The sequence below is a fragment of the Etheostoma cragini genome, chromosome 11, assembly GCF_013103735.1.
Source record: "Etheostoma cragini isolate CJK2018 chromosome 11, CSU_Ecrag_1.0, whole genome shotgun sequence".
Lineage (NCBI taxonomy): Eukaryota > Metazoa > Chordata > Actinopteri > Perciformes > Percidae > Etheostoma > Etheostoma cragini.
The window spans coordinates 27,784,319-27,797,825 of NC_048417.1; the positions used below are offsets into that span (position 1 = coordinate 27,784,319).

The following is a 13,507-nucleotide window of genomic DNA, read 5'->3' on the forward strand; positions in this document are numbered from 1 at the left end:
GTGTATTAATACTAGTTAGGTAGCAGTCTGATGATATCTGACTGTTTAAGCGTGTATTAATACTAGTTAGGTAGTAGTTGAACACATTTTGTGTGTCTGATAGTGACGTTTAGTCAGATACCTAATTTGTTCAGATCACGGATCATATACAGTCTATTGTTTATTAACATCAGCAATAGATCACATGTAAATAATTTTGACAGCTACTCTGTCTTAATAGAAACAACTGAGACTGTACCAGCTGATATATGGGTCTGATTACATTTTATTAAATCAGAGTCGGAGCTAACAGGACGTGAGCATTTCTTTGACTTCCTTTTAAGCCTGAAGACTGCTGGAATCTCAGCTGGAAACTGTCCGACCGTACTGCAGTTTTTTGTTAGCGCCCCCCCATAGGTGCTACCTGCTCTTGTCCACTTTACAGGCGAGGCGCAGTTCATCTGGAACAAGCCTAGTGACATGGAGTGTGCATGGGCACATGGCAGAGGTGGGTGTGTGCTGGTAAAGGCAAACCTAGGACAACATAACCAAACCAAACCTTGGTGTGCCAGTGGAGACAGTCAGAGCAGAGAGAGGGAGAGACTAACACTCAGCCCACCGGACACAGGTGAGCTGAGCTGTTCTAATCAGGGACCTAAAAAGCAGGAGGCACAGGTTAGGAAAACAACTCAAAGGACGTCTCATCCCTCCAAGACATTTGCTAGGGACTTTGGGATTAAGACGGATTGAAGGGAGTCCAGTGGAGGAGTCGAGGAGGCCATTAAGGCGACATGAAAAGGTCATCGTTGTTTTAACGCAGCGTGTTCCTATGGAGTCTAATCTCCAAAGACTTTTCGTATTTTTGTGAGATTTATGGCGTTCCCGAAGTTCCGAAAAAACTAAAATAAGCCCCTGCTGTGCTGGATGAGATTTCTCAGTTGAAGTTGAATATAAAATGTAATGGTCTGGAGCTAAATGGGTTGAGAACCTGGAAGCCCTCGGATCCTCCATGTTAGTGCTGATGACGATGACCCTGCTGGATTTTTCATATTCATGGGGTCCTACCCTGGTCGTATGCGGCTCTCAGAACTAGAAAAAACATGTTGGAACACAAGTTAAAATACACTCATAGACTCATACTCATGCTTTTGTATTAGAAACCAATGCCTCCAGGAATTAGGGTGTTGTGTGTATATAGATAACATTTTAGATCAGCTGATGATCAATACCTCTATACAATAAATCTCAACAACTCTCCACTGACTCTACAGACCGCAAAACCTTCTACCTGGGTCAGTAAGAACGTCTTTGGCCAGAGCGATCTCCACAAACTTCCTCTCAGCCTTCTTCTTTTTAAATGGATCCTGGAACATGTCAGGATGCCACTTTTGTGCCAGTCTCCTGTAGGCTTTCACAATGTCATTCTTCTGGGCAGTTCTGAGACAATGGGGACACATTATCAGCATGTTAAAAGATAAAAGGAACTGCACTTACATGTTGCCCTTACATGTGGCACCTTGTACTTTGAAGTCAATGTCCTTCTTCTCTATGATCTAGCTCTTCTGAGTCCGTACCTTCATGGCTGAATGAACTTATTGGAAGTTACTGGGTCTAAAGTATACGCTATGTGCTACCTGAGCTTTCTAACATGAACATGAAAGCATTGTAGTGGTAACCCTTTAAGATGGTCTCCCTGCTGAGATTTCTGTATTTATTTCAGAATGTCCCTATTTTTTATCCCCAAATCATACTTCAATTTAAATGATTTTATCATTATGCCATTCCTTTGTGTATTAAAGCACACAGGATCTCAATATCTAACCTTCGGAATTCCCAACTTCCCCTTGAAAACCCTTGTTTGGAAAAAAACGAATGGAAAGAATGGAATGGAAAGAAATATCCCAAACTCCAGTGATCTGTGCCCACCTTTTCACTCCCAGGATGTCATAATAATCCCTCTTCTGAGACTCTTTGAGAAGTTGTTGGGCTTTCTTCAAACCTTCTTTAATCCGAGGGTCATTCTCGCTGTGTTTTGCAGCAGCCTTGTAGTCCTTAATAGCTGGAAGAAAAAGGGGGACAGGATCAGTATCGCTTACTTATCCAAACTAAGCAGCTAGTATGAAGTAAAGTACAGTATTTATTTTGTCATTAAACAGAAGGAAACACAGGACCGTTAAATCTTGTTGTAGCAAGTGTCCACCTAAAATGTTACAGTGTCTTTGAGTAGGACACTGGATCCTTCTATCTCACGGGGTATTGTTACTGTCTGTGTCCTGGCCGCCAATTAGATGAACCAAACAAAAGACACACATAAATGTACATGGATCAGCTGACAAATACAATTGTTTTTCAATTTGGGCCTTCATTCCCTCAATTTAACAATCTTAACACCGAGGTTGCTGAGGCACAAGACTATATCCGGTCTATTATACAATCATTGTTTAATAAATGTATGTCTTACAGTAACACTGAAACTTTGATGACCTATCAAAAGTCTGACCTAAAGTAGAAAACAGACACAGAACAACTGTGGTTGTGTGAACATCTGATGAAAAAAGAAAACTTCAGAGGATGGTGGAGCCCACATGACAACTATAGTGACAGTAGAGAAGGATATCGTTGGGATCACTTTCAGAGCAATTCGATGAACGACAGAAACCCTGACAGCCAATCAAAATGGCACCGTAGACTTGATAAAGTACTTGATTTTCATTACGGTAGTAGAACATCAGGTGACATGTAGTCTATATCAATGAAGTTTCACTTCTGGGATTGTCACGGTGTCGTTGGATATGTCTCATTTAGGCCAGATGTCCGTCACCTTCCATCTTCTTTGATTACCTGGTCCTCAGATCTCTGCAGGGTAAATCCAGACAGCTGGCTAGACTATCTGTCCAATCTAAGGACTATGGTTACCTGGTCCTCAGATCTCTGCAGGGTAAATCCAGACAGCTAGCTAGACGATCTGTCCAATCTGATGACTATGGTTACCTGGTCCTCAGATCTTTGCAGGGTAAATCCAGACAGCTATGTAGAACATCTGTCCAATCCGAGTTTCCTTTTGACGACTAAAACTACTTCTGAACTTACACATGTTTGGGTGATGAGCAGAAAGATTGTTAAATGAGGAACAATTTAACTGGATGTGAGGATGCATGCCTTTTCCGGACTATATGCTGCTTGACAGCATTTTTGGGGATTTTTCCAGTAAAATCACTTCTGGGGCGACCTCTAGCTCACCTAGTAGAGTGTGTGCCCCATGTAGGCTGACTCCTTTGCAGCGGCCCGGGTATACATTCCCAGTTAAGATTGGTAGAGTGTACACCATAAAGTGTGATGGCAGTTCTGTGTGTGTAAATCTGGCGGACTGACTCTATTAAAGAGCCCCTATAATACTCCATTTCAGTGTCAAATGTGTACTCTTGGGGTCTCCTAGATTAGGTTTACATGCTTTGATGTTCAAGTCTACTGGCATGACCTTCACATTGTGTTGCAGTGCTAAAAGTAACAAATTCTGGGTAATCTACAGCAGACGTGGTAAGTTGCACGTTAAACGCTGCAGGGACAATATTAGCCAAAATATTTTACAGCTTACCACATAATGATTTATTTTACTGTATTTTTCTTGTGGTGCAGTTTAGAGATGAATGCCGTTAGATGGCGTCGAGTGAGTTGCTAATTTTGAGTCAGAGCTGAACGCTAACTTTAGCTCATTTTGCATTGCTTCTGACGCTATTCCTCCATCTGACCCACTGTGCGTTGTATACGTCTGTTTGTGTCTCTGTCCGTGATGTCAGCGTGCTGCCCTGATTTGGTCTGGTTTCCCCATATGCAGATGCAGCTTCACACACACAACACAGCAAGACTGTCCCATAGAGGACGTCACAGCAGCAGTGGGCAACGACTAAAAGCCGTGGTCAAGTCAGACAGTTACCAACCGTTTCCAACATCTTTAAGGCTGAACAGTTTCCCATCATGCCCTGGGTCCACCTGGGTCTTGCCGCCGTTGGAAAACAAATGCGTCAAAGCAAGTCGGGATCAAGTTAGACACAAATCTAACCAGCATGCATTGGGCCTTTTCCGTCTGAACTCAAGCCCTACGTTCCCGAAAAGCCCGGTCTGCTCTCATTGGTCAGCTTGCACACTGTTGTGATTGGTCCACCACATTCAAATAAGCCGGTGGGCAGGCTGTGCTTGCTCAGGCAGCACCTAGAGGCAGCACATATGAAAAACTGGCCTGGCGTTCTCAACCAATGACATCACTCATTAAGGAATCTCAAACCGGAGTGTGGGCAAGGGGTTTCAGGCAGTGCTGTCTCTGGGAGAGAAAACTTTGACATTCACCAAAAAACTATACAACACACTACAAGACGGGCTCTTTAAATAAATCGATCCAAACTACATACAGCTACATCTGCCAGGTTTACCTTCCTCAAACTCTTCCTCTTGGACATACGCCTCAGCTCTGTCCTTCAGCACGCTAACGTTCTCCGGGTCTGCCTGGAGGACTTCGCCACACACTGAGATAGCTCTGCCGGCCTGCTGGCCCTGCTCGTGACACAAGGAAAGCATGGTGGATAGATGTATTGTTGAAGTCAGAGTGAGTTAATGCATCTTGTGTCTTACCTGTGCCAACGCGTGGCACATGCGCTCCTTGGCGAGGAGAGAGAAATGCCGCACGTTGGGCTCGGTCTTCATCACTGTCTCGTATTTTCTCACTGCGTCTGTATACCTAAAAGAGACTTTAAGATTGGATTTGCAAGCCTCTTTGTGAGGAAAAGGAAGTCCTTCTGCAGCTGATGCATTCCCTCAGAGTATTCAAAGGATGTTATATTACATTCACAAATAACACACCTCTGCTCTCGGATGAGTTCCTCTGCAGACTGGATCTGGTTGTTGAGCTTCTTGGCCTTCTCGTAATGGCTGTAACAGTATTTGTGATCAGGATCAAGCTTCAGGCACTCGCGGACCTCACTGCAGATCAGACAAGAGGAGGAAGGTCATAACAGGCTAATATTTCCCCTGATGGATGTTGTATATTTCCATACATTCCATAAAATAACAGATTTAGAGTAAACTATGTGGTCATGTTTGAAGCTATAGTTTGCATTGTTGTTAGACAAATACCCCATAATGCATCGTTTCTGTGGGTACCAATGGAGTTTTTCTGTGTGTCCTTTAGATTTGTTTGGCCTTTAATGCTTGCCAGATTATTGTGAGAATTTTTAATTCTTGACTTTGTAAGCTACGTATGAAAGTATTGATGAGTTGAATACCAATTAACGACATGTGCCAGCTATAAAAAATCTTAAAATGATCATTTTTACATGAATTTTAAGGGCAACTCCACTGCGAATATTTATAATATTGAAGTGGAAATGGCCATGTTATGACTGATATACATACACACATATACTGTATATATGTATAGGCACTATGAGGTTCATCGCCACAAAATGACCGATACGTTTTGAGAAAATCTCAACAATAAACAAACTTTATGAGCTATTATTGCATTGTATTGTGAAATATCTTATGTTAATTTGTCCGCCTCCTCATCACAAATGCAAGAAACCTATTTATCAGTATCTACTGTATCTATCTATCCATCTAATTTTGATGTAATCTATTGAAGATATGATTGTGACATACATGTTGAATCACCTTAGTCATTGTGCGATTTGCCAGAGAGGATGCATGGGATTCCCCCTTTCTGGTCTGCCTCTACTGAATTATATGGTCTACTTAACCAGTAGACCCTATATTATGTACTTTAAATAGAAGTACAAGTAGAAGAACAGTCTATAGGGACATAGAACGATAAATTCTGAGCAGCAGTTGCTGGCTGTATTTGGCTGCTACAGAGCTCCGGGGGACCAGCTACCAGTGACAGTTGTTTACCCAGCAATAAGTTACTGTGAGCGGGCTACAGGCACCGCCAAGTGACGGTCCTTTTATGGGCCGTGATGATTTAGCCAGAAAAAGTGAGTGTCACGTGGCAATGCCGGTTAAGTTTAGGCACCAAAATGACTTGTAAAGCTTAGGAAAAAGATGGTGCTTGGATTAAAACACTCACGAAGGAACAAACAAGTTTTTTGTGGGTGAAGATGTTCACAGCGAAGTGAGTCAAGCGCTCTCTGGCTTGAAAGCTTTTTCATTGAATATTGAAGTGCATAGTGCAAGTGTTTTGCTACACAGAGATTCATGATATTTAATGGGGGAAACATTCTCTTCCTTTTTTTAACCCTTGAAAAACCACACCCTAACCTTGGTAAGTTATTTTACAGTGACCCCTTGTCACAGTACATCCTGGTACTTGACCCAGTGTGGGAGCAATTTGCAAGTGGGTCTTACATGAGGGACATGTCATGGTCTCCCAGATTATAATAGATGGTGGCGAGTTTGTAGAAAGCCTTGGTGTTGTCGCTCTTTAACTTGGATGCAGCTTTGAGGTCCCCGATGGCCTTCCCCATCTCCCCCATTTGAAGAAAACACTCCGCTCGAGTCTCACGAGAGGCTGCATCCCAAACGCAGGTCTGTAGCAGACGGGCAATATGTCTCACACAGCAGTGGTATTCAGAGCCTGTATTATTTTATTTTTTAGATTTTGTAAAATAATTTGTTAAAGTAAAAGTACTGCAAGGAAAATGTTACTTTTGTAAAAAAATATGTATGTATCATCAGGAAAATGTACTCAAAGTATTAAAAGTAAAAGTGTTTAATGGTATGATCATCTCAGCTGGACTTGTAGGCCGTTATATGGTTGAGTAGTTTAATTTATAATAAAACATTTGATTATAAACTACAGCTGTTTTGTGTGCAAAGGATTTAATTTGTAAAGTAACTAGTAATTAAAACTGTCAGATGAATGTAGTGGAGTTACTGAAGTAACTAGTAACTAAAGTAACTAGTAGCTAAAGCTGTCAGATGAATGTTGTGGAGTAACTAAGTTAACTAGTAACTAAAGTAACTAGTAACTAAAGCTGTCAGATCAATGTCGTGGAGTAACAAAATTAACTAGTAACTAAAGTAACTAGCAACTAAAGCTGTCAGATGCATGTAGTGGAGGAACTAAAGTAACTAGTAACTAAAGTAACTAGTAACTAAAGCTGTCAGATGAACGTAGCGGAGTAACTAAAGTAACTAGTAACTAAAGCTGTCAGATGAATGTAGAGGAGTAACTGAAGTAACTAGTAACTAAAGTAACTAGTTACTAAAGCTGTCAGAGTGTAAAAAGTAGAATATTTGTCTCTGAGATGTAGCGGAGTAGAAGTAGAAAGTGGCATGAAAAGAAAAGACTCAAGTAAAGTACAAGTACCTCAACATTAGGACTTAAGTACAGTACTTGAGTAAATGTACTTGGTTATATTGCACCACTGGTCTTACTAACTGCAGTACACTTTACTAATGCTCTTCAGACTCAGCGGTTAGTCAACCAGTCAATGTAGTCCATGCAGGACTATCAGGCCCCGCCCTCAAGGGAGGTATCTTACCTCAATGACCGTGCTGAGCTGGGCTGCAGCTGTCTCATAGTCCCTTCTCCACAAGCTGATGCGGGCCTGATCCACCAGGCGCTCAATCTCACCCGCCTTTGTCAGCAGGCTCTGGGCTTCCCTCATCTCTTCGGCGCAAGGGTTGGACTTCATCTGGAACATTGCAAGGCAACACAAATCTGAATGCTTATGGTCGTGATTAAAGCAGGGTCCTGTTGTCCTCGGGTCAAATTTGACCCATTTTCAAAAAGCTTCTATATCAGAAAAATAATAACTTGGATGGTTCCCTACAACGCTCTGCAAAAGTAAAATAAATTATCAGTTCAGTGTATTCATTCAATTTTTTTTTTCAATTTTATAGCTTTGGAAAAAGACAAACAATAAAAGAACATTGAAAAAAGTCTTTCTTGGTAGCTGTATGAAGGGTATTGTGATCAATATGGAGATATCCAACATATCTGTGGACCTTTTCAGTTCTCTGCTCTCTCCAGTGAAAATGTCAAAGAGCGCATGTACTGTATGTTTTTGGGAAATTGTGACAAAAAGGTAGGAAAAAGCTTCAAAAACGTGGAGATAAGTGACAAAAAACATCAGGAAAAGCAACAAAGGGTTGAAAAAAAGGACTAAAACAAGAGTTTCCTGGTTGACGGGAATACAACACAAGGCTTAAGAAAACTGTATTTTGTCCTTTACAAACACATACATATACATATACATATGCAGCATTTCTGGAGAGGTATTTGTGTTGACTTCAAGCATTGCCTTACAGGGTATTTGCAGTGCTTACCATTCCCTAAACGGTTAAAATCTCAGCCAAAAACTCCTCCTTTACAAATAGACCTGGGTATACTGAAAGTGTTTCCTGCTAGCTCAGCTTAGTTCACACAATTATTATATCATTTGTAATACAACCAAACTCAGACAATACAAGACTGACCACTGAGCTTCATACTACATATAATCCACCTTATGATATAACTGTACAGGATAATACAATAAACATTTTATTACAGATTAACTCCTATGCTATTGGTATCTGCGTTTTATCAGCCTGATAACCGATAAAGCTAATAAATTCAAAGTTTTCTACTTTGGCTGTGGGTCTAGAGCCAGAGTTTAGAGCATTATGGCGAAAGATTCTAATTTATCAAATAATTGCTTAGATCATTTAAACCCAGGTTTGTATTTTTAGTCGGAAAAATGCCAAAAACTGGTTACTGTTTTTTCTGCATAGAAAAACCAGTATTTGTCGCTCCCTAGTATATACCAGCTTCTTCAAGTCCCTCTTTGCTTCATCGAGCCTCCCTTGCATCAGATAGAGATTTCCTCTCTGAAGGAGAGCCTGCATGGAGAGAGGAGTGCATACTAATCAACATAGCTGACATAGTCTTTGCATTGCCAGACCTATTTTCACAGTGCTGCAGCTGACGTCACTGACTGGTTTCCCAGCATAGTTAAGCCTCGGGCTGATATACTGTACAAATTGCACATACAGTATATTGCACAGCCTGTACACATATGCCAATTTCTTCCAATGCGTTGTGCCCAGTAGATAGGGTTCCTCCAACAATATAAGTCTGCAGTATGACAAACTGTGTGCAACTAAGTGAAAATAGTGAAAAAGTTTCAGACCAACTGACGCAAAATCAGAATCTTACAGATGTGAAGTCGGGTTTGAGTTCGATAGCTCTGCTCAAATCTGGCAGCGCAGACTTGGACTTCCTCATTGCTAGAAAGACTGTAGCTCTCCTGTAGTAGGCCATGTAGTTTTTGGGACACCCGTCTGATTTGTTCATTAAAAGATCTTGAGTCAATGAAAAATTGGCATTTTATTCTCGTGCACGGGAAGAGACAGAGAGAACAGTTTCATTACATCACTACCATGACCATATAAGGTGTTTCGTAATAAGCTAGCAGTTTCATTATGATCAGTTTCTTAATGCCTGGAGAAATCCCCCTCTGGGTGTTTTGCCAAGGACATTTGGCCCTTTTCAACTGAGTTCAACTGTTCAAGTCACACAAGTGTGTATCCTAAACAGGTAATGCAAAAATGTGATGAGGAATTTTCCCCTTACACAAGCTAGCTTTAAGCATGTTAACATTACACTTGTAGGCTCTAACTAACTGGTTACTTTAACTAATACGCTTAAACTGGTTCGCTTTCTATATACTACACTGTATATATATCATTTTTTTTGGTGTGTGCATTTTCGTATCACATGTGACTGTGTTTCTGTTTTAGACTAAACTTTTAACTGACACTGGCTTTAATAAATTTGTCAATTTGAGCATGTTACTGTCCTTTCAATGCTGTAGAAACATCTGTGCCACATCATTGTTGGTACACAGCTGTTCCAGCAAATAATCATATATCGTTAATTGATATCGTTAGCGTTCCAAGCAAAGTAATGTATAGTCAGGTTCTTACCTTCATATCTCATGTCCATCACAACAAGAACATGCAGGATGTAAGACAGTAGAGCTGGATACTGAACTTTGATCATTTTAGGCACCAATCAAATTGCCTCTATATAGTTTTGATTTCCAAAAAAGAAATGTAGCTCCGACACAACAGGTGTAAATCATGGATGTATTAAGAGAACGGTGTAAATCCTGTGAGCAAATCTCATCAGCGTCAGTGTACCAGAAAGCATGCTGCATGCTTTAATGCAGATGATTGGCTTTCTACACACGTCATACAAACTCTGATACATGAGAGGCTGTACTACATATGTTGGGGAAGGCGAGAGGAGGTCTAGCACTAGGACCCACAGCAAGGGGCAGAGCCTAAACCTTTTCACTTTCAGCACTTATGTAAATTGCACATGTAGGTTAAAGACCTGGAATGCTTTACTGTCAAAAAATAACCTACCCAAGAAAGCTGTATCCACGTTGAAATGCCAGCGTTCAATCAACTCTCCGCAGAAAGGGAATAGCTTTCAGCATCTTAAAAATAAGGAGACTGTGACATGTGTGTTCCAGAACTGTACGAGAACTACAAAAGTATCGAAAACATCGTGGCACAGAAAATGGATTCAAACATGGGGTAACTTCCGTCTAGTGCAATGTCAATTTAGAGTCTGCTTCTGACAGTGACCATGTAGAAAATGGAGAGAAGGATATTGAGCTTAAACGAGCTTCAGTCCTCCTTAAATTGGAAAACATCTACCCTGTGTCTGCTGCAGCTCTAGATGAACTTTTGCAAGAGTTAAATTGTTTTATTGGTTCTCTTTCTCTGCCAATTACTAAAGGGACTATTAGCCAGGTATTGCAAGATCATGGGTTCCAACTTAACCAGCCAGTGCATTCTGGGAGACGAAACCCTGTTATAAAAGCAATAGAAGATAAAGGTCCACTTTCCAGTGCACGGAGGCGACAGGCTTATTATAAGAAACACTTTAATGTTGTGGAATGTACGCTCGACCGAAAGAGTCTTCAGTCATTTCAATCTGTATCAATTTTAAAGTCTTTGCAGCTAATGTTTGACTGCCAGACGATCTTAGATCAAGCTTGTAATTTGTAGTTAAACAGCCTGAGAACTCATGTGTGCACATTTACAAATCCGTCTTTGATGGCGCCTTCTGTCTAAACAGGAGAGCATTTCATTGATATTACACATTGACGATTTTGAAATATGTAACCCCCATTGGTACATCCATTAGGAAGCATCAAATGTATGTTTTTTACTGGATTCTGGGTAATTTGCCGCCAGGCTGCAGCTCTGCTTTTTCCTCCACTATGTGGCTGCTCTAATCTAAAGGAATGATCTAAAGTGCAATGGGTATGAGAATGTGTTCAAACCTGTAATCGATGATCTTGTAATTTTGGAACGGAATGGGATATTTCTAACGAAACGAAGGTCATAGGGGTCATATATATGTACATTTTGCACTGCAGAAAGAACCGACTTTCAGACTAAGAAAGTTAAAAGTAGACTATTTACTTTGAGAACCAAGGATTTTCATGCAGATCATTAGAAAATTCTCGAGGAAAATGAATTGCCCAATTATAATGGTTGTAAATCACAGCGAGTTTTGTCAAAGCACCAATCTTAATTTGACGTCATCTCTGGGTTCCCCCCAGATATGATGCACGATCTTTTTGAAGGAATTGTTCCTTTTGAACTTTCCCTTTGCCTGAGTGTATTGAGTGTAAGCGGACTGACTAAACTAACCCACCTCATCCTGTGCCTCTCAATTCTGGATCTACAAAAGCTTTAAAAATGGGGGAAACGCACATGAGAATTGGAGTCTCATCAGATTTTTGCCTTTGTTGATCATAACGGACCTGAAGGACATTGTAGATCTTGTTGTCTGACCTGTGCATGCTGATGCCTCCATAGCATATCTTGATTTTAAGATCTCTGAGCACAGAATAAGATTTCAAGAGGTTTTTCAAGACTGCACCAATTCTTAGAACATTATCCATACTTGATCCGTCAGTATGGTCCATTAGTTGCCTTGTGTTGCAAGGAACCTCGGGTGCTTCAAAACTGTGCTTTTTTCACTTTCGGAGCGACGTCACTATCAGATTGCACATCGTTTGCATGCCCATAGCTTTGCCGGGCCTCCATTGGAAGTGACAAATGTTTCTACTGTTCCCATTGATGTTCTTAATAAGGAAATCTCATGTGCTCTGAGACAGAAGTCTTCAAATATTGACACAGTGGGCTTGGCTAAAACTGTGACATACAATGGACCAAACTACAGATGTGGGCTGATCTTGATCCATGGCTCATTGGGAGGACTGCCAGAGTTTAGTGAAATCATCCAAATGGTGATCCTGCAGGCCAGTTGAAGACCAATTCAATGTTTGCAAGCTCAGTGGATGGTATAATGAACACTATAGAGCTTTTCATCTCCAAACATCACCAGGGAAGGAAGTACAGCTTATTGATCCACAAGAACTATGATGCATACCCAGTGGTTGACTATAAAATCAAGGGAATGTGTCTTGTCACAATGAAAAGATTTATATGCTTAAAGGGTGGGGCTTTTAATTGTAACATTTTCTGGAGGGGATTTGCTATACATGTTGAACATAAATAACTTTCCATGTGGTCTCTTCTCAGATTGCCATGGCTGGTTTCATACCTGCAAGACTGAAGCGGATTTTGGAGGGGGGCGACAACGAAAATCGGACTTTCCAGATGGCATACCAGAGTCAATTGATGACCTTCTCCACAAAGTAAAGACTAGCTTTAGGTTAAAGGGCAACAATACATGGACAAAGATCTGAATTCTACCACTGCACTTCAGGATTTGGGGACAACAACCAATCCACCTTTGATCAGTGCCACTGAGACAACATCATCTCATTCACTTTCATTTGAGTCAGAGGACTTTGTTTCATTGGCATCAAATGACACAATACGCCTTATCTCTTATCTGGGTCTGTGTCTTCTCAAAGTCAGCAGCGGCCAGAGGAATTTCACATTCCTGGATTCTTGCTGGAAAAGTGGAATAAGATGTTGACAGTCAGCTCCCGAATCAAGTCGGATATTTTGAATAGCAGAAGACATTTACAAGTACAAGGCCTACCCGGAGGATGCACATTGCTGCATAGTTGCAGAGGCCTTAATCAAGAAACACTCATGTTTGAACGAGCCTGGCTCATTCAATGGCTGCTACGGTTGGAAAGAGCGATTGAAGTACAAAATGAGAAACTGTAGGACCCAACTGGGATTCCAGGGATGTCCAGAACTGTCTGTAAATTCCCTGAAATCCGGAGCTACAACAGCCAAAACCAGCTGTAGCAAACTTTTATCCATCCATCCCTCTTGGTGAAAATCTTGAAAGGCTTGAGAAAGAGAGGCTAGAACTTCTGCCAGAGTTTGGGAAAAGGGACCAGGAAAGGGTCATTGCAGAGAAAATGGCACCCACCTTTGCCGCCAGACGGCAGGGGGTGGTAAACCAAGAACCAAGGATTAAGGAATTCCGGGACAGATCGTCTGCACTGTTCCAACCGATTGAGATCATTTTCTACAGCTATGCTTCAGTGTCTACTTTGTTAAAACTGAGACTGGATACTGACCA

General features: G+C 41.2%; 1 protein-coding gene across 1 annotated transcript; it reads right to left on the reverse strand.

Annotated features, from left to right (window-relative positions):
- Positions 1 to 837: 837 nt before the first annotated feature.
- On the reverse strand, positions 838 to 9,252 carry LOC117952795 (dnaJ homolog subfamily C member 3-like). Its single transcript, XM_034885342.1, has 10 exons — positions 9,131 to 9,252; positions 8,740 to 8,814; positions 7,473 to 7,625; positions 6,334 to 6,515; positions 4,834 to 4,953; positions 4,606 to 4,711; positions 4,407 to 4,527; positions 1,906 to 2,038; positions 1,268 to 1,416; positions 838 to 1,068 (listed from the first exon to the last, which is right to left on the reverse strand). Exons 1-10 carry the CDS (start codon positions 9,233 to 9,235, stop codon positions 1,031 to 1,033), a joined length of 1,182 nt encoding a protein of 393 aa, XP_034741233.1. The 5' UTR covers positions 9,236 to 9,252; the 3' UTR covers positions 838 to 1,030.
- Between the last annotated feature and the right edge of the window lie 4,255 nt (positions 9,253 to 13,507).

Excerpts from the sequence above, each read along its gene's own strand:
- LOC117952795 (XM_034885342.1), bottom strand. The coding sequence starts at position 9,235 with ATGGCCTACTACAGGAGAGCTACAGTCTTTCTAGCAATGAGGAAGTCC. Across the intron at positions 7,626-8,739 it reads AGAGGGACTTGAAGAAGCTG|ATGAAGTCCAACCCTTGCGC; the intron begins GTATATACTAGG and ends GCAATGTTCCAG. Across the intron at positions 4,712-4,833 it reads GAACTCATCCGAGAGCAGAG|GTATACAGACGCAGTGAGAA; the intron begins GTGTGTTATTTG and ends AGTCTCTTTTAG.